Source organism: Rhipicephalus sanguineus, chromosome 5 (assembly GCF_013339695.2).
Source record: "Rhipicephalus sanguineus isolate Rsan-2018 chromosome 5, BIME_Rsan_1.4, whole genome shotgun sequence".
Lineage (NCBI taxonomy): Eukaryota > Metazoa > Arthropoda > Arachnida > Ixodida > Ixodidae > Rhipicephalus > Rhipicephalus sanguineus.
Window position 1 is genome coordinate 40,795,276 of NC_051180.1, and position 24,523 is coordinate 40,819,798.

The following is a 24,523-nucleotide window of genomic DNA, read 5'->3' on the forward strand; positions in this document are numbered from 1 at the left end:
CACTGAGTGTTACAAGATGAATACCTCTTCCTCTGCTTGAGTACGTGAAGAAGGAACTAGATAACCTGGAAACCCAAGGGCTAATTAAAAGAAACGCCAGGCCTGCACGGAACACACAGAACAGTCCCAGCGAAAGCTCGAAGAGTGACCTTTCTAGAGCTTGTTCTAAACTCTCTTGGGGCAACTAATACAAGTACGTGTGCAAGGTATCCACTACGCCATAAACCATAGTTTTTGTGAAGTAGGGATGCACCCACTATGCTATTAATTCATTTTTCTGTGGATAAGCGAGGTACCTGCTACACATCTGTAGGGCATTATGTGCACTTTGTTGATGCGGCATGTGGCTGATAACAATGAAGGATTATGGCTGAGCACTTTGTAGGAGGCAGGAAGCTTTAAGCCACACACTCATTGCGCAATTAGCATTGTGTGATGCCTTGTTGTTATTTTACTCTTCTGCCAGGCTCTATTACATACGTTAACGCAGTTCCTTGCCCGACATGACGCCTGTATAGGGTCTTCTTGCGAAGGAGTTTCAAGCACTAGTGTGGCTCTGTGGTAAAATACTCGACTGCTAAGCAGAGGGCCCGGTTTCAAATCCCATTCGATCCTGGATATTTTTTCTCGTTTCATTTTTCCTGACTTCGCGCGATAGCGGTTACGGACACCAGCAGACAACTATGACACTGTTGTTGTGACCTCATAGCAGCTTTCGCTGTAAAAGTTGACACACCAACCGCATTGTGTTCAGGCATTGTGCTGAAGCCATCGGTCAGGTACACGTACTACATTTTGCTAACAGTTGAGCACATCGTAGGCCAGCTTGGTGGGCCATGTGTATTTTCCAAGCTTGATGCAAGATCCAGCTTCTATTAAATCTAACTAGGTCGTGAGATCGAAGAACTGACAATATTTATCACTCCTTTTGGCCACGATTGTTAGGGACGTCTTTCCTTTGACATCATGACAGCACCGAATATTTCCAGCACTTCATGTCTTAACTGCTAGAAGGTACTACCAAAGTCACCAATATGTAGACATTATACCAGTCTTCGGTAGTGACCACCAAGAGCACGACCAGCACCGAGCTGACGTCCTGGACATAGATCGGCAAACCCACTCATGAGTCGACTCACCCAGACTCACTCAGACTCAGATTGAGCTTTGAGTCTGAGCTCGGACTGAGATTCACGAAAATATTATTCAGCCTGACTCACTCAGATTGAGTTGTGAGTCTGAGTGAGTCAGGCTGAATAATATTTTCGTGAATCTCAGTCCGAGCGAGTCCAGATGAGAAAAATTTTCGTGAATCTGAGTCCGAGTTAGTCCGGATGAGGAAAATTTTGCCGAGTCTGAGTCCGAGTGAGCCGTGAGCGCAAAATATATTTCATGAGTGAGTCTGAGTGAGCTCCACATTTTTTTCTGACCTGTGGCCCTGTCTACTCAACTTCAGCATTGCTGTCAGCCTTATGACGACTCACGTTTATACTCACGTCTACTCACACATAGTACGTCAAAGCATAAGCATTCATACGCCATCTCAATATTTATTGATCAGAGGCCTGAGTTACGGAGGGGGATGGGGTGAAGGGGGTTTAAGCTCCCTCCGGCAAAATCTTTCAAGGGAAGTTCTTAATAAAAAATATCTCGTGTGAGTCATCTCGTTCAATAAAAATGTCCTTGCTGGATTGGAACCATTGATAACTCATATTTGAAGGTACGAGATCAATAGGCACCAAGTGGAGTACAATTTTTATGAGATATTGATGTTAAAGAGCCTTGACACTGTGACTGAAAAAGTTAATTATATGCTTATGTACTCGTGAGACTCACTCAAACTCACTCAGACTCAGATTGAGCCGTGAGTCTGAGTCCGAGTGAGTAAGGCTGAGTAATATTTTCGTGAGTCTGAGTCCAAGTGAGCCCGGGTGAGTAATATTGACACGCCCACTTTTTGTCTTGTTTTGATGTATTCGGGTTTGACCGGCAGGGACGGTTATCAACGCTCGACGCTGTCGGCGAAGTAGTGTTCTAGAAGCGTCGCGATTGTAGTAGATCGGTTTGTTAAGATTGCGCCCCGCACGCGAATGTTCCAGCTTTGTCTAGAGATTACGCCGCCACCAGCGATATCGCTGGAAAGTTCGATAGCGCCTGTATAAAAGCCGACGCGCTTGACTGCTTGTCAGTTGATCGACGAACGACGCCCTGTTCGCCGCTATCATTGTACAGCGTATATTGCTGTAGTTCCAGTTCTCATTTTCCGGCCACAAGTTCGGCCAAATAAACAGTTTCATCCTGCAAACGCCTACTGCTGTCTTCGTCGACGTCACGACCACGTGACAATATTTTCATGAGTCCAAATCCGAGTGAGTCCGGACGAGGAAAATTTTGGTGAGTCTGAGTCTGAGTAAGCCCTAAAGGCAAAGTATATCTTATGAGTGAGTCTGAGTGAGCTGCACACTTTTTGCCGACCTCCTGGATTGACTAAATTAAGGATGTGTTACTTTCAATGAGAATAAATGCAAGTTCAAAGTGTCTCCTGGCATTTTCTTTCAAGTTGTCGTGAACACACAGGGAATTTCATTGGGACCTTATAAAGTCAAGGCTACCATGGAACTTCCACTGCCAGTTGACATCAGTAGGGTTCGCTAATTTCATTCCAAACCTATCTGCCGTCTCTGCACCCATTCGTTCACTGTTGACAAAATCTGCACCTGGAATTGGGGTTACAGCCAAGAGCAAGCATGCACCTGCATCAAGCTGTCGCTCGGCTCTGATACATGTATGGCAAAGTACCTCCTCTCTTCACTACCCGATAGTAGTAAAGTGTTTTAGCTGAGCATTTATGCTCGTCTTGGGTCAGACCTGCCTATGTTAGCAATTTCCACGCATACACATAACAGGAATGCTAGCGTGCGTGCTTAGAATGATTGTGTAAGCAGCGGAACGTAGAATGTATCTCTTGCTCCACTGTAAAGCCGATGGACCTTAGCGTGGTGGTGCGTACCCTTGGTTTTTTGCCGTCATTTTCCAACTAAACTAGTGGATAAATGTAAGCATCTTGGCAAGACGCACTTGTCAGAAACATGAAATCTATGTCGTTCTCTGCACTGGCTCGGAACGCTATATCTGTGCAGAGCAGAGCATAAGCGACGGTCAGCTAAGACTGTCTAGTATCGGCTGATGCAAGCTCTCGTGGCCTGGAGCTGTCTTATTCCCAGACCAAATTTGACGGGCTGTGGCTTGTGTTTCTAGATCCCTTACTCCCACAGAGATTTCATAGAATATAAGAAGCGGCGGCTTAAGAAGGATGCGGTAGCGTCACTCTTTGCAAACTACCCTTCACGTGTGCAGCCCAAGGTAACAACTGAACCAAGCATGGCAAGTATCCCTAAACGTGACCGTGTTGCGTCCTAACAGTCAACCAATGCATGTAGTACCAGTAGCAATGCTGCCTCGCGATCACAGCCATGTGCATGCAGCGCTGACATTAGGTCCCGAAGCTGAAGAATCGGAGCCCATGGACACCACATTCACTACCGGCGAAACAACCGACAATCATTATGTACAGTGTCACAATAAATGAGTGCACAAGGCTGAGCAGGCTGCCCCATGCGACAAAAGCGTCCAGGTCGACAGCCATTAATTTGACCTCTATACTTTGCTCACTACCGAAAAGGGCAAATGGAAGAGAAAAGAAAGATACCTGAAGAGCCAGATACTGAGGCTACAACAATCCGTCGACAAATACAAAGACGAGCTCAAGCAACTGACAACAGGCCGTGCCATTTTTCACGCCTTTCACATTGGCTCAAGTTGAGAGTCGGCACTACGACTTTATACTTGAATTCACACACATCGGCCAGCATTGCAGGAAGCGCGCGGCATATGCAGCTGAATTTTGTTTGTTTTTTGTATCACCACGATTTAATTGGTTTAAGCTCTGAAATGGTGTAATCACTTGGCATAGTTCCTCTTTTTCTGGCACCAGCTGTTACTTTCTCCCGGTGGCAACAAATGTAATTCTCAAAAGCTTTACGAAAGGAGCGGGCGATCGCGTATATCCCTGGAAGCAGTCTAGTGACATTTCATGCTATTTAGCGCATGAACTCCAGGCTTGCATATAGTGTGCTACACCAGTACACGGTAGCACGCATCGGGGAACTTTAAGGGGAGACACTGGTCTCGAAACGAAAAGTTTTATTATTGGAGATATTGTAATGAAATTGGGTGTGTATATGTATTTCTTCCTCCTGTTTTCAAAAATATAATTAGTTTTCATGTACTTCAATTAGTTATCAAATTGTGAGAGCATAAGTGAAATCTAATTAGGTAATTTCTTACGGGTCATTAAGACACTTTCCCTCAGTATTTTTAGGTTCTGTTTAAGATGCAGCTGTAGCCAAAGACCTGCCATGTGGAGCTATGCTATTTATATTGTCACTGAGATATATCATCATATAAGAACTTTCAATTGTATTGACATTGTGTAATCTTGAAATGCAATTAGCTCACATTATTGTTCACAAAATTTCATATGTTCATCTTAGCCACAAAAAAATAGCATAGCTCCACAGTCCTATTTCTTACGAATTCAACGGTATAAAATTTATCAAAATTACCTTACAAAAACATAATGAAAAGATCCGTAAGGCTGGTCAAGTTGGCAAAAAATGTGAAGCTGAGAAAATCGCGTTTGAAGATTGACACGCACTGTATAAATTTCTAAAAGGAACCTTTAACCATAAATTTTATTCACATGTTCCCCATCTGTTTCCCTTCAAAACAAAACAGAAAGTGTCTTGTTCCACCCAAGGAATCATATCTAAAAAAATTTTCCAATGTGCAAAGCATGATCAAAACCCCACCATGACAAGCGGCTGGGGGGTTCTGGAAAAGCCATGGGGTATGAGGCTCAAGCGACTGGCTGCTCATGTCTTTTCAGTCTTTAGGAAGAACCTTCTAGATGTTAGGCAGCATGTTACCCTGGGTAATAGGTTGCTATGCTTGAGAGAATACCTTCAAAGTAGTCCAGGACTGTAATCTTCAGTTGCACCCGTTTTGTGTCTCCTTGCAAGAGTCTTTTTTGTGTTGGTGCTCTTCAGATGAGTTGCATTTGCCTTGCGTAAACGCAGAGAGTCTTTTTCTAGGCTTCGTCGAACAAGGCAATCCCCAGCAATATAGCCCAAACTTGCAGCAATGGACTCGTTGGTTGCCCTTCTTCCTTGGTTGTAGATGGCAACAGCCTCAGCGGCAGCTCGCTTCACACTTTCCAGCGAAGCGTTCCCATTCTTTGAAGTTTGGGTCCAGATGACCGAATGAAGACTCTCACTCGCGTTCTGGGTCTTCCCTTCACAGCACCATGCCAGCAGGCTCTCATCACTGAGCCTCGCAAAGACTGGCTCCAGAGCAGCCCCAACACAAGCCGGCAGGGCATTCTTGTGTGAAGGTGGACTCTCCCCATTGGCCAAGGCTCTATTGTACTTGCACCAAGAGCTAGCACCCTCGGGGCACTTTGAGTGCTTTGGTGCATCATCTGTCGATGTCATGTGCAGCAGTGTAGCTTCGACTGCCCTCTTCATAGCTGGCACGTCATTGATATTGCTCCTCAGGGCATATCCGTAGTAATTCGCGATCTTCTTGATCTTCTCTTGTGTGAGCTTTCCTCTACCCCCAAGAGACTCACCCTGAGCCTTCTTTTTGTCCACAAGGTTCCGTAAAGCTGCACCCATTCGCTTGTGGACATGGTTGATGCAGTCCTTTTTGTCTATTTGGATAAAGCCGTACACCTCGGCTTCGGACAAGGCATGAAAAGTGCGGCTGTCTCCATCAGAGAGCACAGTCGTGTAGCGCAGACCATGCTTGGCCCAGGACCTCTGAAACATGGTCAGCGCAGCCTCTACTTCCATGCGGCCAGAGTTGCATTCGATGTTTCGTTGGCACTCGTGGGTTGCCAGCCAGTCGGTGTACCCTTCGTCTTGCGGCTGTGGTCCCAGGGCACAGCCGAGACAAAAGTTTGAGTAAACAACATGGTCAATTACAAGGCCAGTGTAGAGCTCAATGATGCAGCCCACACCTATGTGTGAGCTCCGACCTCGCGTCATCCATGAGCCGTCGAACACAACATCGATGTTCCCTATGGGGTTCAGGAAGTCTGTATACAGCTCTTTTATTACTGCCACACTAGCAGCTTCACTTTCAGTCGCTGTGTTTTCGCAGGCTTTCACTAAACTTTTTAGGTGTCCCTGAAACGTCTTGTGGTGCAAGCCTCGGTGCGAAAGGTTCATACACGCACAAAAGTCCGAAAGGGCAGTAACACCTTTGCCTATCATCTGTATCCCCTTCATGGCCCTCATGTTGACTTCGAAGGGAGTGATGGTGGCAGTTCCGCTCACTCTCGGAGAAGAAAATTGCTTCTTCTCGAAATCACAACTGCTGCAAGAAAAAATAAGCTTTACCGCAAGGCCGTACTCCTTGTCCGTTGCCTTCCTCACGCTGAGACTTTTTGCGTCGCATTTGTCGCACTTCGCTTGTGCAAAAAAGTTATTCAAAACTTTCATATCGACGAGCAAAATATCGGTCCCGGCGTCACCGGTCTGGCACTCCGCGCTTACTCCAAGAAGGTCGAACTTGCGCTGGGTAGCCGACTTTCCAGACAGAACGGTCTTCGTTTGCGCCGATCTCTCAACTCGCTGCGCCTGCTCCGCCGTTGAGTAGTACGCGGCATCAACCCGAAGTGTTTCGCTAGTCGAACTTGGTCCCACGGTGTCGTCAGTTGAAGTTCCCGGCAGGTCCAAAGGGTCCGGCCGCGACTCCAACTCCGCTGCCGACGGTGCACTTGTAGCCGGCGCCTTCTTGTTCCAAGCCCGTTTTTTACGGCTTCCAAAAGCTCGTTGCGTCGATGGTTTCAGACGAGAGTCTCCAGGCATCTCGATCGCGTGGAAAAACTACCGGCACAAAGTAGAGACACGGTCCGTCGACAAACACGCACGATCGCAAAAGCAGGCGCACACAAACGGACAGCCACGGCGGAGAACCAAACACAAAAGAAAAAAAAAATGACGTGTCGGTCGCGCCAGCCAATGGGAGACTCGGAAAGGCGCGCTTGAAAAGCGCGCCGCGTGAGAGCGAATCAGTGGCCTGGAAACGACCTTCAGAAAACCCGCGACGGCGGCCGTTCTGCTTGAGCGACGCCATTTTGAGATGGCGCAAAATGTGCACAAAGAAAACAGCTTCAAATCTAGCCCAAGATGGCGGCGCTCGGCCCGCTGCAACGCTCATGGCGCGCGCGGGAAGTTCGAACAAATTTCGTCCTTTTGGGGACATTTTAGTGCTGCCGGGGTGCTTTGAAAGCCGATTTTATCGCGTTTCCCGACCGAATTTAGCGTTAGCAATTTGAGAGTAGGTGCTCAGAAGTACAAACGCCTCGAAAATAAGCTTTGCGAAAAATCGATTTTTTGACCATTTTTGACCGTTCCAAGACCCGCGTCTCCCCTTAAGCGCCCAAGCTTTCAGTATTAGCTCTTGGCAAATGCTGCTTTCGAAAATCGATTTTGAGACAGTGAAAAACCGACTCTCAGTCAAGCGAACATAACGGTGACAAAACAGTTTTCCCTGCATCACTGGCATGCACACTCTGGTATCGGGCTAGCAGATGACGCGCGAGCGTCTCGATCAAATAGCCGTGAAAGACACGCGTCTTCGAAATGGGCTGGTTTCCCAGAACGACAAGTGCTTCATGATTCCAGCTTACAAGTTTTCATTATACTTTAAACAGCACGAATACAGCCGAAAACTGAACCATATAGCAGCTTCGAATGCAGCCACAGCATTCGTTTCCGCAAGCGACGACGCGATGGCAGGTCTACTACGGTGGCGGCACCCGGCAGCTAAACGCCTCACTAACGCCTACGGTCGGTTCCCATTGCGCTCCGCTCCTTCGAGCAGGCACTGAAAAATAGAGGAGGCGCTGCACAGGAGAAAGGAACATGAAACACAGCCTCGCCATCAACGCTCCCATGTTACTGTTTTTTGTGCACCACCATTCTAAGATGAGTTAGCAAATCGCCCAGCATTCGGTCCTTCAGTTTTTTTTATCACATTTTTTTACGAATGTGCCCATTGTCAGACAAAAATTAAAATTTTAATATATGCCCTTGCGGGAATGTCATATAAGTCTAGACACTTGACAAAATTCATTATCTGTACCATATCGCCACTTACATGTATGAAACAGCATTTAAAATGCTGGTTGAAATTAGTGGCTGAAAAATGTGTTAAGACTTTTGTGATTAAAAGTCAAAAGTTTCAGTTTTGTATAGAAAAGACATGGAAGAAAAGCAATCAAATTGTGCAACCTCATGTTAGCTTGGTGCACCACATCAACAAGTGGCTTTGCAAGCGTCCTCCTCCTAAGGAAGAGGCTGTACAGCCAACGATTAAAACTAAGAATGAAATATTCTTTGTGTTTCAATATCGACATGACTCCACAGCTCAAATGGAACAAGGACAGAACAAAGGACACAACACAGTGCTTTTGTTGTGTCTTCGTTCCGTTTGCGCTGTGCATTCATGTTGATACTGAATCCCCAACTCGCCCAAGATTCCAGGTTATTGTTTTTCAACAAGGAGTATTAGTGTCAGTGTCATGAGTAAGGAGAGGACGTATGGACGACGAAGACGACGAAGTAGGAGGAGAAGCACGCGGAACACGCACGAGCGCGTGCAGGGTAGCACACGGCGCGATGCGCATGACACGAGCCGAAAACGAAGGCAGCAGTTCGATGAGCTGGCATTGTTTGCGTGGCTACTGAAGAAGAAGGTCGCATTGGCAGCTACGTTCTGTCAACGGGAAGGCAGCGGACGTTCGATTCCGGAGGCCGTGACGCTGGCACTCCGTGGCGTGGCCGTTGACCTCGACGACGCTCGGGCGACGCTCCTCGGAGGTGCTGCAGCCCCTTACGGCAATCCCGGACGCACCAGCAGCAGTCCCCCTTCAAACTTCGGCCAGCAACAATCCCCGGGACGCCACGTCATCGGATACAGCAGGGGCCGAGCTCGTACTTAGGCCTAAGCGACAGCGACGCCTGCCACGTCAGCGTCCGGGAAGCGGCTTACGGCAGCGTGGCCAACCGTCGCGTATCGGAGCGACAATTGAAGAGGATCGTCGGATACATCGACTGCGGATCCAACCCCACGGAGGCGGGACTCATGGAGTTTGACGGAACCAAGTAAGCGCGTTCCATCCAGACTACGACTCGACGGCGAGGCCTACGTGGCCAGACACTCCAGTAGCGACGCTAGTCGTAGGTGTCAAAGTACTGAGAAGTGTGTTTGTTAACTTTCGCGTATTTCTTTTGTGGTTATAAGATTTTCTCTGTCAGTTATTTTGAGTGGTTTCTTATAGTTTTTCTTGTGTGTAATTAAATTATGTTTGCTGTGCCTACCTGCGCCTTCTCAATCTATCTCCAACGCACAAGCCTCCGAGATCGGTGACAGTCAGTAGTAGCCGAAGAGCTCTGTGCTCTAGAAAAGCAGCCATAATTTTCTCTCTAAGTGTTCACTTCCACCTTTAGTTGTTTATAGTATTTGCTGTGTGCCTGCTTCTGAAGATGGCTTTTTATTTGCTGTGTGTGCTTCGGAACCATCATTAAGGGGTCCCTCACCAGGTCACATAAGAAATTGTAGTTAGACACTGGTAGTTGTTGCGTGTCCAATGAATAGCATTATACCACAAGAATTTTTCAAATTGGTTCATTACGAGGTGAGAAAACCAATATTTTGAAGCAGCTCGAAACCATGATGCGAGGAAGCAAGCTTGGAACCCTTGCCATTCGCCCCATGTAGCCTTCGCAAGCCAAATCCCTTCTCTTTCCAGCCCTCTTCAGCATCAGAGCTGGAGGATCACATGACGCACACGCATCAGCATGTCATGCGGACGGAAGGTCATGTGTGTATGACGTGCCCAAGCCAACCCTAGCACACGAGCGGTGTTGTGTTGAGACAAAAAAGAGGCCGGTGTAGTAGATATATGCCTTAGCAAAATGTTTTTTTGGGCTAGTTGGTTCATGACTTCTGAAGGAAAAATTGTAGCACAAGACAACAAAAGGACATACAAAGAACACGGGACTGGCGCTAGCGCCAGCATTGTGTTCGTCTGTCATTCTGTTGTTTTACACTGCGATTTTTTCTTCAAAAGTCATGAACCAGCTCGCCCAAGAAAACATTTTGCCAAGGTGTTGCGTTATTTCGGCGTTCTCTGTGGTGTACTGCCTGTTTCTGCGGGATCGATCCCTCAGTGCACGCATGTTTGGAGAGGCTGGCACGAATCATTGATCCTTACTGGGACACACCAAGTTGCACCGCTATGCCAAATGTGCCCTCGCTGAACGCTAGGCTTGCAACCAGTGGCGTAGCTGGGGTGGGGGTTAAAAGCTCTCCGAAATTTTTTCAATTTGCCATATGTATATATACATGCACACATATGAACACACGCATGGACATACATGAGGTATGGCTGAACACACACAGTCACTCACACACACACACACAAATACCCCGCCTGAAAAATATTTCTGCCTTCGCTACTGCTTGCAACCTATTAAATGAAAGCTGCAACATTGTATGGGCACGAGACTAGCGGTATCATGAGCCAGTGCTGCATGACCATTTAGGTAGACGTCAGAAGATAAATGAGTTTAATGAGCGCTGGAATGCAGCAGAAAATTGCACAGTTTAGTTGTCAGGGCTGGTGCCTTCACGACGCGGAAACGGCGCGAACATGAACACATGTGAAACGGACGCAGATTAGGCTGACTTCTCGCTGCGATTTGAAGTAAAAAGTTAAATAAAAACATGCACACATTTCGTTTGTGTGTTTTATTATTTCGCACAACCGTCATTCATCTATTCAAGCAACAGATTATACAAACTAGACATGTCGTGTCGAATAATTCTCGCAGTGTCACGTGCTGCTATGAGTGACATCAGACCACTGATGTCTGCATAGAGAAGTGACATCAGAGCACAGATAACTACAAAGAGGAGGGACGTCAGAGCACAGATAACTACGTAGGTTGATTCCTTGTTGCACGTCATCCCCTCCATCTTGGGGGCGCGCCTGCAAGATTAAAGGCAAGCAGCGTTAAGATTGAAATTTGATCTCTTTCCACGGTGCACAGCATTGCAAATCTTGGCAGACGTGATTGTGAGCGCCCAAGGTATGCATTGCACTTGTCAGCTGAATATGATCAGACCTGGTGGGAGCCCTTTAAGTTTGCCTGCTTTGGCACATAACTTCAGTTGGTAAAACCTTTTACGAATTTCCGGGTCTTTCAAGGTGTTGCTTATTAGCTGTTGTATAAAAGGACCAGGCCCCATCTGCTTGTGTGTAATTGTCGCTGTGGTATTTATGGATACAGTGTTGTTTTTTGTATAGTATTTCATTTTATATTGAGCACATTGTATGTAGCTCTGGCTTCTGGTGTTGGTGGAAACATGGTATGCCATCTTTTTCAAGTTTGTAGCTTTCAAAATGTGCATTGAAACCTGTGAAGGGTATTTCACAGTAAGCTTGTGCACTGGAAGCCTTAGTTACATCTAGCCCATAAATATTTATTGCTCAGTTATGTTGATGCAGCAATTTTTTTCAGGCCGCTGAAGAGGTTGGCACAAAACGACCCAGTTCCCAGGCGGACTCTCCCAAGAAGAAGAAGCCCAAGACCTACGACATAGAGCTGAAAGACGCTCCTATTGGGGGTAGAGAAACTACAATGTCCATTTCATGTGTCACAGAAAGTGTCCGTACATACACGTTTGATCCCAACTGTAGCGATTTTTAGTACGGAATATGAGCAGTTTTTCTTAATGAGAAGCAAATCTCTCGAACGTGCCATTCCCAAGCAAAACTACGGGGCCTTCATCGCAGTAATTCACGTTTTCTGTTTTTCATTTTTCTTCGTTAATGCTGCACTGATAATGTGATAGTAATATAATGCTATGCTCTCTCTGGAGGCACTGCGCACTGTCTTTGTTGATTACTTCAGAGCGGTCATTTCAAAGGATCACTTTTCTTTTTATGAACCCTTTCACACTTTATCAGGACTTTTGAGTCTTATTTTGCAATGGAAAGCTCAAATTCCAAAAATACTAACTTCAGTTCACTGCAAGGTGGTACTTCAGGGCTGGCTGTTGTATGTGCCAGTGACTGCCTAAAAGCTAACTACTGTGATGAAAGGTTTTCATTTACAAGCTGCATTTGCAAGCTTGCCTTTGTACTTGCCATTTTCTTGTATATTTGTATGGCATGCTGCAATATTTATTGCTGTTACCTTTACAAGCAAGACCACTTGTTATCAGCATTGGTCAGTATCAGTGAGCTGCACCTATGGCATTCACTTGCTGCAGTAATGTACTCTAGGGAGGCCAAGTTTTCTGTCTGCATAAAAAGGCAAGTGGTTGTTCTCCAAGGAGGTTAAAAAGAAAAGAAGTCCTGTGCATCATTGCACCCTAGCTCTCATGTGTCGCTTTTTCTTTCCCAAATTCAGTTTTCTAGTCAATCGTGTCACTCTATCACCATTTCTATGACATAGCAAGCAGGTTTCCGAAGTCACAGGAATCGGCCACATATTTCTAAGCAAACACGAGCTAACATAATGTAACAACGGATAAGTGTGTCCATATAAAAGCATATGACCTGGAGCCTAGCTGCGAGTCCTTGGCTTGCAAAAGTTTTGCTACAGAGTGCTGGGAAGGCAAAGTAAAAGTGGTAGGTAGCAACGCATGCCATTCTCTAGACATACTCTGAAAAATAATGCTCAAGAATGTTGTATTTATTTCACTGACCGAAGACTGTGTCACCAGTCATTACCATTCTTGGCACTATGTTTCCAGAGAGAGTTCAGGTATGTGGCCAGTTGCACGCACTTTTCAGGAATGTTGCTGTTTTATACCACACTTCTTGTTTTCTTTATTACCTTGCATAAAAAGGTGGAGGAGCCTTGTTTTCAAGCAAGCACGAGGAACTTGGGTTAGAGGCAGACCTGTTCAGCCTGTTGTTCAATACAAAACTTTGTCTAAGCACCGACTGCAGACTTGGGCTCACTTCAAGACTTGACATTGAAAAACCACCTGTTTGATGCAAGTCCAGCATGCTGCTGCTTACTAGTAAAACTATTAAAGCAGTTGTTGACTCACTGTGGCGTTTTTAACTCTAAAATTATGTTCTTACAGTTGTGCATAAAATTCCTCCATGTTCTGCATGGATTTAAGAATGGGCGAAGCAGAAGTGGTGACATACATGAAAAAAAAAAAAAGAACACAAGGAAAAAAAACGAAAATTTGGTTTAAAATGTTTGTTTGCATCAACCATGTTTGTAAGACAGAGACTACCCTTACTGTAGAGAGAAACAGAAACTGTTCTTTGCTATTTGCTCAATTAGTAAAAGGAATCTAAACAGGTTGGACTGTTCTGGAAATCATTGTGGAATGGTGTCCAGAAAAACTGCACTGCTTTTCATTATTTGAAAAAATGTCTGCTAATTTGATTGCTCCCTCTGTCCTTATGTTTGAAAAACTGTAAACCTGAAATTGAGAGGCGCTGTGTGTTTTGAATGCTAATACAGGGTGTATTGTGATAATAGCTATAGCTGTGCAGCTAATTCTACTGCCACTGTATAGCTTATTATACAGTGGCATTCTGGGTAGGTAGAGAACAAAAATATGTAAAGGGGTAGCGGCTGTTCAAGTTTGCCCCTCATGCATGGGTACTGCTCGCTAGCTATGAAACTTTTGTCTCCGAGTTTCGAGCCAGACCATAATAATGTTGGGATTTTACGTCCCAAATCCACGATATTATTATGGGGGACGCCGTAGTGGAGGGCTCCGGAAATTTCGACCATCTGGTGTTTTTTAACGTGCACCTAAATCTAAGTACACGGGCCTCTAGCATTTCGCCTCCGTCGAAATGAGGCCGCCGCGGCTGGGATTCGATCCCGTTACCCTTTCGAACCAGCGCAGGAAAGCATATAAGCCTCATTAACTGCATAAGGGAGCATCTTGAGTGAGTGGTGTCGGCAGAGTGAAAGCTTACACGTTCATAACCCCTGGGTATAAACAATTTAAATATCCCTTGTTACAGGCGGGCCCACAATTACCATAGCTGTCGTGCTTCAAAATATGGGGGGGGGGGGTAAAAAATAATATAGTTTTTGGTCCACTAATAAGTCCGTTTGGCATGCGTAAGTGACGTCGCCGAAATATTCTAAAGTTTTACGTTGTTTTATCCGAAAAACTGCGATCGCTTAAATTGTTTTGCAGAGAAAATAAACGAAAAAGTCGCTCTTATTATGCATTGTATATCAGAATTCTAAGATGAAGCTGCTCTACAATTTCTGGAAACATCGAGAAACATAAATAAAAGAGAGAGAGAGGAGAGGAAGAAACGGAAGGCATGCATCAGTCGCGTTGTTGCGCAGGTGGCGCCCGCGGCAGCCACAATGGACGTCTGCGTGGCAGCGCGTGCGAAACGGTGCGAACAGCCCTCCGGCTAAGGAATAGCATAAATAAATAAGCTCGTTTCTATTTGATTTACCTGTATGGAAAAGATAGCAGCCCAAACGATCTCTCGTGAAAGATGATAGCACCAGGCTTCCTTCTTTGCTTGCCGTTGCAGTTGAAGATTTGGAAAGAAATTATTCGGGGATGTTGGTGACAGCATAAAGCTTCAGTTATATTGCCAGTTTAGGTTGTTTTAGGAGGGTTAGTATTTAAAAATATGTTCCGGAACAAACGTGCAAATGTACCGAATGCGATATTCTCGAGAGGATGCGGTAATTTCGGTTCCTTATGTCTGAAGTTCAACTCGCGGCCCTTATGGTGGGACCCACGAAAAGGCACGCTTCCGGTGACCGTGGAATGAATCACAATTGAGGCTGCTGATTCAGTGCCCGGATTGATTTATTAATTTGTTTTATTTGCTGAAAAAAAAAAGTCATTAATGAGGCGCGGCTCGTTTATGAGCCGGTGTGGATTCATAGAGTCAGATGGCCTTCCGTCGGCCTAGACAGCTGATTGGAGGGACGCACTCATACCGCGTTTTCATTTTACCCCTTGAATGCCGTGGTTGACGCGAAAAAACAAAAAAATAGAGCGCGCAGAGGGGCAGTCCCACACACAAAGGAAGAAAAAAAAAAGGAGGGAGTCCGATTCATGGCTGTTTAGGCCTGCAACTCCACTCACGAGAATCGTGTACAAAACACAATGCAAGCAATGAACGAAAGAGGGAGGATCGATCGAGAGCTCGTTTCTTTTCTGGACGCAGCCTAGCGAAAGCAACAGACAATGAACAGCCAGCCGCGTCTGTTGCTTTCACTAGGTTGTGACCAGTAATGCAAGCAATTCGATTTGCAGTTCACGTAAGGTAATTTATAAAATAAATTCACTAGCTATGAACTTTTCACTTCACGCGCACTGTGCGTAACGGAACAGAGCAGAAATCTTGCAGACGAAGGTTTTAGGAGCACTGCAAACGAATTATTTTTCTTCCGCAAATTCTAACCCTTGGCTAAGTCCGAGCACCGTCGCTTTAGGGCACGCAAATAGGCGGTTCCCATCGTCAGAGTCCTTCCGCGATGATTGCAGGGTTGCGAGAGGTGTTTCGAGCCCCTCTTCGTTCTTTCGTTCCTCTCCCAAAGGATCTCGCTGGGCCCCGAAGGAGTCCTAAAGGACGACTCCCGTTTGACCTTCCTTTGCTTCCGCGGTTGTTCCAGAGATGCACCCGCTGCTGAGCACCAAGGTGAAGGACAAGAGCCAACAGCCGCGCAAGCCGCGCCAGAAGCCGGGCAAAACCAGCGCGCAGGCCGGCGGCTACGGCCAGGAAGCCAAGTCGCCGAGGACGTCCAAGCTGTCCAAACTCAAAGGTTCGTGCACAGTTACCCCTCCCCTTCCTCGTTGCCCCGGCGCGCGCACTTGTTAATTCAGCCGCCTGCGTCGGCCATTTTTCTCCCGCTTCACGCAAGGCGTAGCAGCTGTGATTTGGACACTGTCGAGGCACTTGGACATGGATGTCGTTCTCACGTTCAATGTGCTGCGTGATAGCGGTTTGAGGATAGGAAAACCGCTTATTTCCGCATTAGGGAGCACGGCGCAGCGTCGTGGGGAGGGGGGTGAAAGATGAGGGATGCAAGGAGAAGATGAGTGGTTCATGTACTAACAAGGGTTGGGTCTAGGTACCTCTCGCCCATTACAAAAACACATGAGTGCCCGGCGATACGAACTCAGTACCTCCCGCATTAAAGGCGGACGCTTTAGGACTTGACCCCACCGCGGCAATGTGCGGCGTCGCCGCAAGCACTCTGTATCCTTGCGTAAGCCTGGAAACTTAGTTTCTTGAAGGAATAAGTAAGATTACCTCACGCGTCTGGCCTTGGCAAGTGCATTGTCCGCAAAGCCATTGTTTTCGCGCTTTTTATTTCCCTCAAATTATCGGCCCATCACGTGACCTCTGAAAGAGAGCGCATTATCCGAGAAGGTTCCTTCGGCTGTGCTTGCTGCCGTAGTTCTGCGCTATCTGACCTAGCGCCCGCATACTTTCTGGCTTCAATCGCGTCACGCAATGCTTTCCCCGTACACCCCAACCCCACCTTCGTCATGCTTCAAATGCGCCCACCATGTTTAGGTGCGCAGCGTTCTTAATTAAAGGGACCGACAACTGATCTTTCTCGACCCAGTTTTTTACGGCGCGACAGGAAGCTCACCCTTCGTAGCGCTTGTAGCTGCAGTGGTTTATCCGAAAAGCACGTGGTTATTTTATAAGCAGTATTTTTCGATCTGAAAGGCTCCAAACACGCATGCATGGAGGCTTGCTCCAGCAACGCTGAGAATTGATAGCGATGCCGCTAGCCCTTGTGAAAGCTGTCGTTGTTCTGCTTTCGCAGGAGTTACTGTAACTATGCTTAACCACCTTTATTTTGAGCTTTCCAACCATTTTTGAAAATAGCAAGCTGTCACAATGAGATGTGTGGCTTTATACACTTTCCCGGTATTTGTACAGCGGTGTGTGCGCCTGCGCTCAAGGTTGCCTGCGCCTGTGTCATGGATGGCTTGTCCCGGCGTCGTTACTCTCTCGATACACGAGCCAAGCCAAGTAATCGAGAACGTAACTGTGCGTATGCACGGCCGCACCGAGTAGCAGCGCGCGTCATTTCTGAGACGAAGTGTAGGTAGCAAAACTATGTCGCTCCAAAGCCTTAGCGACCTGGAAACTGCGTGCACGGTTGCATGAGCACGCTGAAAAGTTGCTCAAGACGCGCTGTCGAGCATGGGATCATTACGTCACGCGAAGGCAGCGCCACTTTAATGCATACTACTAACGCAGGCCTATATGTACATTATTATGGAGTAATACCTTTTATTATAAGAAACGAACAATATTTCAATACTAACAAAAAAATCGTCGACCGCGTACAGCAATCAACGGTCACGTGGCCGTCTTCATCGGATCATGCATGTTTTTGCCGCCAGAGGCGCCACAGGTCATTTTTCGCGACTTTCAATGAAGAAATAAAAATATAAATCCATCTCTCACGAAAAAAACAGGGTTGGTTTGAGTCAATGCAACGGACAATCTTTACATCAGTGGAGTCAACTCATTTCATATTCTGGGCAGTTGTCGGTCCCTTTAAGCCTAGGCGGCGACACACCGCGAGAATAACCGCGTGCTCTCGGGCAGCCTGACGAGTGTGATGAATTAACGTTACGCTTTTATTGTGCGTCCACGCGGCAACTACAGTATCTTTGTGATTGAATTGGTAATATTCAAATGTGTTTGCTCGAAGCTGTTGTGGTTAATCCAAGGCTTGTTCTGCTGGCAATATAGTGAAAGTCACCAAGAAGAAAGAAATACGACTCGCTCGCCTTTCAAGAACTCCATGTGGGTTAATTCAAAGCTGGAAGTAACGGAAGCAATTACGACAATGCGGACAGTGATGAGCAGCGAACAAAAGTCGTAAAGGAAAAAAAAAACGATCTCTTTGTCTCACTCCTCCTTCTGTTTTCTTTCTTTTTGGTGTGTGTGTGTAATTCGCAAACGTGCATGCACAGCAGCAGCAGCTGTGCGATCGACCGTGAGAGGCAAGATTATTTGGCGCCAGCAGCTTGCGCCATAGTTTAGTGCTGCGTGGCTCCATTGACCCCCTCTGCGCAGCCATCTTCTCGTACTGCTTGGCAGTGGCAGCGCTGCTCGTCTATACTCGCCGACAACTTTTCTTGGCACTGAAGGGAAAGCTACGGGGGCGGAGCGTCTGCACATGTACTGCTACGCGAAGTAGTCCGGTTTGGCGCGCGTCTCGTAACGCCGTGGAGTGTGAAGGCTAGCGTTGCACTTCGACGCAAACGCTGCTTAGCGTCTAAGGTACGGGTAAAAGGCGCGACTTTTTCACGCACGCAAAAACGCGAAGTGACAACGTGTAAAGTAAAAGAAATGCAGATATCTCGCTTGTGTGCGCTGCGTTCCGTCACAAAAAGCTACATGTAGAAAATGAAGGAGCATTTTATATATCTCACGCAGAAAATACGCACGCAATTGTGGGACTACATTCATTAGCGGTAGGATACGTGCATTGTGGCTCTGTAGCCTTCGCTTCAATGCCAAGAAAAGTTGTCGGCGAGTATAGGAAAGTTAGGAGGCGCAGGTCGTTTACGGATAGCACAGCGGCGGCAGCGGCGAAGACCCTTGTTTTCTCTTAGCCTAAAGTGCCGCGGCTGCGCCTGACGTGACCGGGCTTGTGTTTTCTGCCTGCTGTACAAACTTCCTTTTTTTGCTCCCCGGGTTTTCCCTCCCTTGCCTCCCACTACCTCACCCTTCGGTGCTTTCTCTCATTTCCTGACCGGTCGTCCGCGCTAACCGTGCATGCATCTCGACCACGGTGGGAGAATTCCACGATGATCTCGACAAATCAGTTTGTGTGTGTGTGTGTGTGTGTGTGTGTGTGTGTGTGTGTGTGTGTGTGTGTGTGTGTGTGTGTGTGTGTTTGTGTGTGTGTGTCTGTGTGTGTGTGTGTGTGCGTGCGTGCGTGCGTGCGTGCGTGCGTGCGTGCGTGCGTGCGTGCCGGAGGGAAAGTAGAAGCGCTTGATTGCTCTGTGGAGTGGGGAAGTTGGTTGTTGATAAAGAAGCGGAAGCAGTTGGAAATAGGAAAACCGTGGCTTGGCAAAAAGGCAGGGCGACCACAGCGGAGCAGCGGCTTCGTTGTATATTTTGCTGAACCATGGCCAGACTGGACCATGGAGGATTCGTGTGGTCCGCCGAGGTCCTGGGGTCATGGTGCTACTGGTGGAGGCTGATGGGAATGTGCTATAGGGCTTACATGAAGAGTGGCAAGGTGACCGCCCCTGCTTGGGTGCCACGGACCTGAGCGTTCTTAAAGCCACAGGCTGAGCTTAGCCTGTGGCTATTGGCTACTCGGCGGGCAAGTTTGAGCTTGGCAGAGGTTGGGCGGCATAGAGAACTCCTTACAACAATCAGATATATTCTGACTTTGGTGACAAGCACGTCACTCGCCAGGATGAAGTGAAGAGGAAATGACGTCACGTGCGTTTGTGCACGTACGAAGGTCGAAAAAAGAACTAAAGCGACGCCTACGATCGGGAGTATCGCGCTATTCGCCGTGCGTGGCCCCCTTGTCGACAGCGCGTGTACAATATATAAGTATTGCACACTGCGCTCCTATTTCACGGCAAATGTAGATCGCAAGATGTTGGAGACCGTAGAAAATTAGCTGCAGGCTCAAAGCTGGCGATGACTTTTGAGCAGGACTTGCGAACCAGCTGGTAGTCTCCCCTCTTCGCCTCAGACTGCACTGAGCAAGACGACATGCACACACTGGCTGGAGAGACCAGGCAGTCTTGAGTGCCCTCGCCTGCTTCGCTAGTCCACAGCCTTTTCTTTATTATCATTAAATGCGAAGCATTTCTTAGCGAACCTTTGGCACTTTGAGCATTTCTATCTATCTATCTATCTATCTAGCCGCCTACGTCCGGGTGCTCTCATGATCGCCTCCTTAACTTGGTGTCGACCAAAATTGGCGTGGGAAGGAAAGATTTGACGAATATGACTGTTGGGTCATGACATGAATAACGTCAAAGTCCTGTCGCGTACGTCATCAAACCCTTTCCTCCAGACACGTGTGACACATACCCGTTTACCACGGGCCGCGGTGTACGGGTATGCGCCACAGGTGATTGACAGTTAATACCTGCCCACGAACGGCGAGAACAGGCATTGGTAATTTAAATGAGAGAGCGTCAAGAAAAACCGACATCGGCAGCGTTGACCTGACGAATGGAAAGAATAAGAATTAGGATCCCAGCGGGAATCGAACCCAAGCATTCTGCGTGGCAATCAGGTATTCTACCACAGAGCCACGCTGGGTCTATAAACTGGTTTGGAAAAACAGCTTATGTAGGCGCAATGTCGGTGCAACGTCAATTGTGTTTGCGATGCTGGCTATCATATTTTAAAAGAAAGCAATAAACACTACATATCTACTCCTATGATACAGGCGTCATATCAGATTAACGTCTGTTGTTCCAGTGTTGGCTCCGCTTTTATAGCAGTCTAGTAAACATTACATTTGTATTCCTATGATTCAGCAAGCTATATGTAAGCATTACTCGACCCCGGTGGAATACATTAGCGAAAGTTACGCATGATATTCACATGATTGCACCATAAAGTGCACTTAGTTTCGATAATACGGACGTAGGTACTCTAACGTTAAGGCTGACGTTACGTTACAGTGTACTAGAAGGGGGCAGTGGAACGAACGAAGCGGCCGCGCCGCATCTCGGGTGATGCTCCGACGGGCGACAGTAGCGGCGGCGCTGTAGTCACTTTTCTGCATTTGGCGTCTGCATTTGGCGCGCGCTCGTCGCAGCCTACGAAAGCGTGTAAATGCGCGTTTTGAGCGCGTTTAATGCATTACTGAGCTTCAATCGGTGTCTCAACGCCTGCTACGCGCCATGGTGCATGAGTGAATATGCTGGCGTGCCAAAATTGCGCCGAGATATTCCCTGTTCTTGGAGCCTGCCGACCCCCAATGAAGGCGACAATGGGATTTTGCGCACATGCATCTAGCTGCTCACTGATTGCTGTGCGGTTTGCAAGCAGCACTTCGAGCCGCCACTGACTACGAAGAACTAACGAACCAGCGACGAAAAAAAGCCTACAATTCTTCTGCCGGCAGTCTCACGATATATCCAGAGCATTGATCTCTGTATGAGCTCCAATGCGCTCGACTGTTTCGTGAGTAACCTGAGTACAAATGACTCTATTGCAACATTTATATTAGTGACGGCTGAGTTCTGCCAGTTTTGCGCTGCTTCTTTAATGCCGAAAGGCTATCTTGTATAAACAGCATGCTTCCGCGGTTACGATGCATCGGTTATGCGACCTCTGAGGGCTTAAAATACCAGGAAGGCGAGCCAGGAAGCCGAGCCGAAGGCGCGTGTTCGCCTTCGAGGTACAAACTTCATGCATCAGGGCTTATCTCAAGCATATTAAAATGCGCAGATGGAAATGTAGCCCGTCGGTTATTCTGCCTAAATTCATTACAGCCAGTTCTCATTTTCAATGGACAGCTTATATTGCACTTTTCCTGATCTTCTATCGATGCCATTAGAAAAACTTCTTTTTGACAGCGTTTTGTATTATAATTTCATTGCTTTATCTGTAAAGCGAGATCATGTTTATATATATATATATATATATATATATATATATATATATATATATATTACGTGGACATATATTTACACGCACAAATACGGACAGTAAGGTATCCCCTCCCCACCCGGCGCCTAGCAATTAATAAAATATCCGTGCAAGGAACCTGAGGACGACCGTTATTTGTACCGGTCGAGTTAACTTTGAGTTCCAATACCTTTGAGCCCTCGTAACGTCGAAGTCATATTTACAGCGCATTTGTAAAGATACGCGCCGTATACGCAGCTTCGCCAACTCGCGGTTAATGTTCGGTGTGCTTTCGGCACAATATCAGCACACATCTTTCTGAGCACAGTAAAGTTCCATTAGAGCAGCTCAGTTACTCTGAATAAACTAGACGCCGAATCACCACCAAAAAAAGCATTAAGGCAGAAGAAATCAGAATAAGACACGCCCTTTTTGTTTCCTCTGTCTCCTTCTTCTAGCCGTCGTTCGGCGTCTAGTTAATTGAGAGTAATTGTTCTAAATAGCCCAGCAATGAGTTCGGCTCAATTACACTGAGATCGTGAATATTCACGGTCGGTGTCAGCCTGTTTTCATTTTTATATTTTGCGTACTTTCCAGCAGTCACTTCGGCTACAAGAACTGATTTGCAGTATCTCTCAAAGGCATATATGAAGCAAGCATCCATTAAAAGCTTTGAAGTGTCGTCCATCAAGGCTTAAGACGACGTTTCCTACGCTTAATAATGATAGACACGCAACGAAAGCCACATCAGTGCCGATTTGCCGGGTGCCGCCGACGCGTCCAGCAGTTCTAGCGGCCCGTTCTAGCGCGCGGCGCTGCGCGCCTTCAGTACCGAGCGACTGCAGCGCCGCCGCTACGGTCGACGCGGAAGGCATCAGGCGGCGAGGCGCGCTCACGCCACTCAACAGTTCTAGTACACTCTAGTTACGTCGCACTATAAGTTACCCTTTAAACGCCAATGTTGTCAACGTGCCTGGTAAGCCCATGATGTGCACATAGCTACTGCACTTACAAAAACACGTCGATCCACTTCGTAACGTTTGGCTCAAAGCCATAAAATCAAAGCCATAAAATACAGCATAGAAGTACTCGCTGACTGCTTCGCATGAAACCGATTCCCACAACGCGTGGGATCTGCCGAATTTTTTAAACGTTTAAATGCAAGTGGAGGTACTATACGCACGCATGTGCTTGCCTAGCGGTGGCGCAGAGGACGACAGCGCTAAGCCTCTACACGAGCTTCAAGAGATTGCGCGCTAAGCCCATGTTGCCTGTCGGCCTCGCTGCGGGTTAAAATGTGCGGGACGCAAAGGGTTCGCATGGGGGTTCGGCGAGGATGCCGAGGGAGAGCAAGAAGGGTGCTTCGGGAAGGGCTGGAGATTAGCCGAGCCGCAAGCGGGCGCTCGCATTGACGCGTGCTTGTTGCCGCTCGACCTCTACCGCTGTCGTTGCTGTTTTCGGAAGCCGGCACTCCACGCGCGCCAGGCTTAGAAATGTCAGTGAGCGTTAGCGGTGCTGCAGCATCCGCCAGTGTCATTAGCCGCCGCCGGCATCCCTCAACGGCTTGGCGCGAATGTTTGCGTTACTTTTCTGTTTGCACAAGTTACAGGCACCCGTCTCATTATAGTTCCGTGCAGCGTTATGGAATCAGAAGCTTGGCTTAGCTTTCGAAAGTTAACATCACGGGAAGTGTAGCTCCAAAAGTCGAGACCATGCAGCGCTGTATGCGAGCACTTGTCAATAAATATTCGTGGCAGATATCGCTGTTAGTATAGCGGGTACCGCAGCGCCGCCCGGCATTAGCTATGATCAAAACACGCGCGTTATCATTTGAGTGGGCTTCTCCGCGACAGGTAAGTCCGAGCTCCGTGACGGTCTGCGCTGCTTGTTATGTTGCTTTTTGTGCCGCACAGCTCGTCGCTTGCTTGGTGCGCTTGAAGAGCGCGCCCTGTGGGAGGGCGCTCGCTCGGGGCGGCCGTGGCGGGTGCACGACATTTATGCAAATGCAGCTGGCCCCCGTATAATATGCATATGGGCGCTCGTTGACGTGCGCGAGCCGTGTAATGTCACGCGCGTGTGTCACTGCTTCCCGTCGCGTGTGCATGGATTGCTTGTTCGTTCATTTGCACGGTCGGCCTCGCGTGCGTTGCTGCCTGTGGCAGCCGCGGCTACGGGTCGATTCACTTAATATAATTTCAACACTTTTCTTGGTAGCTTCACTTTGTCGGCGTTTTGCAAAGTACTGGCATAGGCTTTTTTAAAGGCCATAGGCTTTCTTGGGGAACTTAAACGCAGAAATTTTGGTCCGTCCGTCCGTCCGTCCGTCCGTCCGTCTGTCTGTCTGTCTGTCTGTCTGTCTGTCTGTCACACGATTCAGCCACCCGACCAAAGTTTAAGCACTTTCTGAACGCCCTGCCATCTTGAACTGGTAGCTGCGTTCATACTTGTGAATATTTTCGATCAAAACGCAAATATTACGCATATCTGAGGCACAACATCATTAGGTGGTGTGTTCCTTTACTAGAAAATACGTAGATACGTAATTCTAAAGACCCTAATGTTTCTTAGGCTGCGCTGAAAATGCGACGCTATGCACGAAAAAGCCGTCTCACCTGGCCAAAGTTTATGCACTTGCTGAACGCCCAGCCATCTTGAACTGGTATTTTTCTTTCTTTTGTTTGTCGGCCATTTTTCGGCGGCAGCGTGTTGTTGGAGCTCTCTAGATCTCTGGGGGTCTTCTCCAACCGTTTTCTTGACGCGTTGCCGTATATACAG

At 47.4% G+C, this 24,523-nt stretch overlaps 1 protein-coding gene across 2 annotated transcripts in view; it reads left to right on the top strand.

Annotated features, from left to right (window-relative positions):
• The window catches only part of LOC119393530 (retinoblastoma-binding protein 5 homolog), a 64,152-nt gene that overhangs the window by 36,615 nt on the left and 3,014 nt on the right, over positions 1-24,523 (top strand). Inside the window, exons 13-14 of one of the 2 annotated variants that reach the window (XM_037660596.2) lie at positions 11,655-11,760; positions 15,771-15,920. In XM_037660596.2, the coding sequence (XP_037516524.1) occupies positions 11,655-11,760; positions 15,771-15,920 (256 nt within the window). Of the gene's footprint in view, positions 1-11,654; positions 11,761-12,990; positions 13,505-15,770; positions 15,921-24,523 lie in introns of those variants that run through there. The other variant, XM_037660597.2, reaches the window with a different exon arrangement.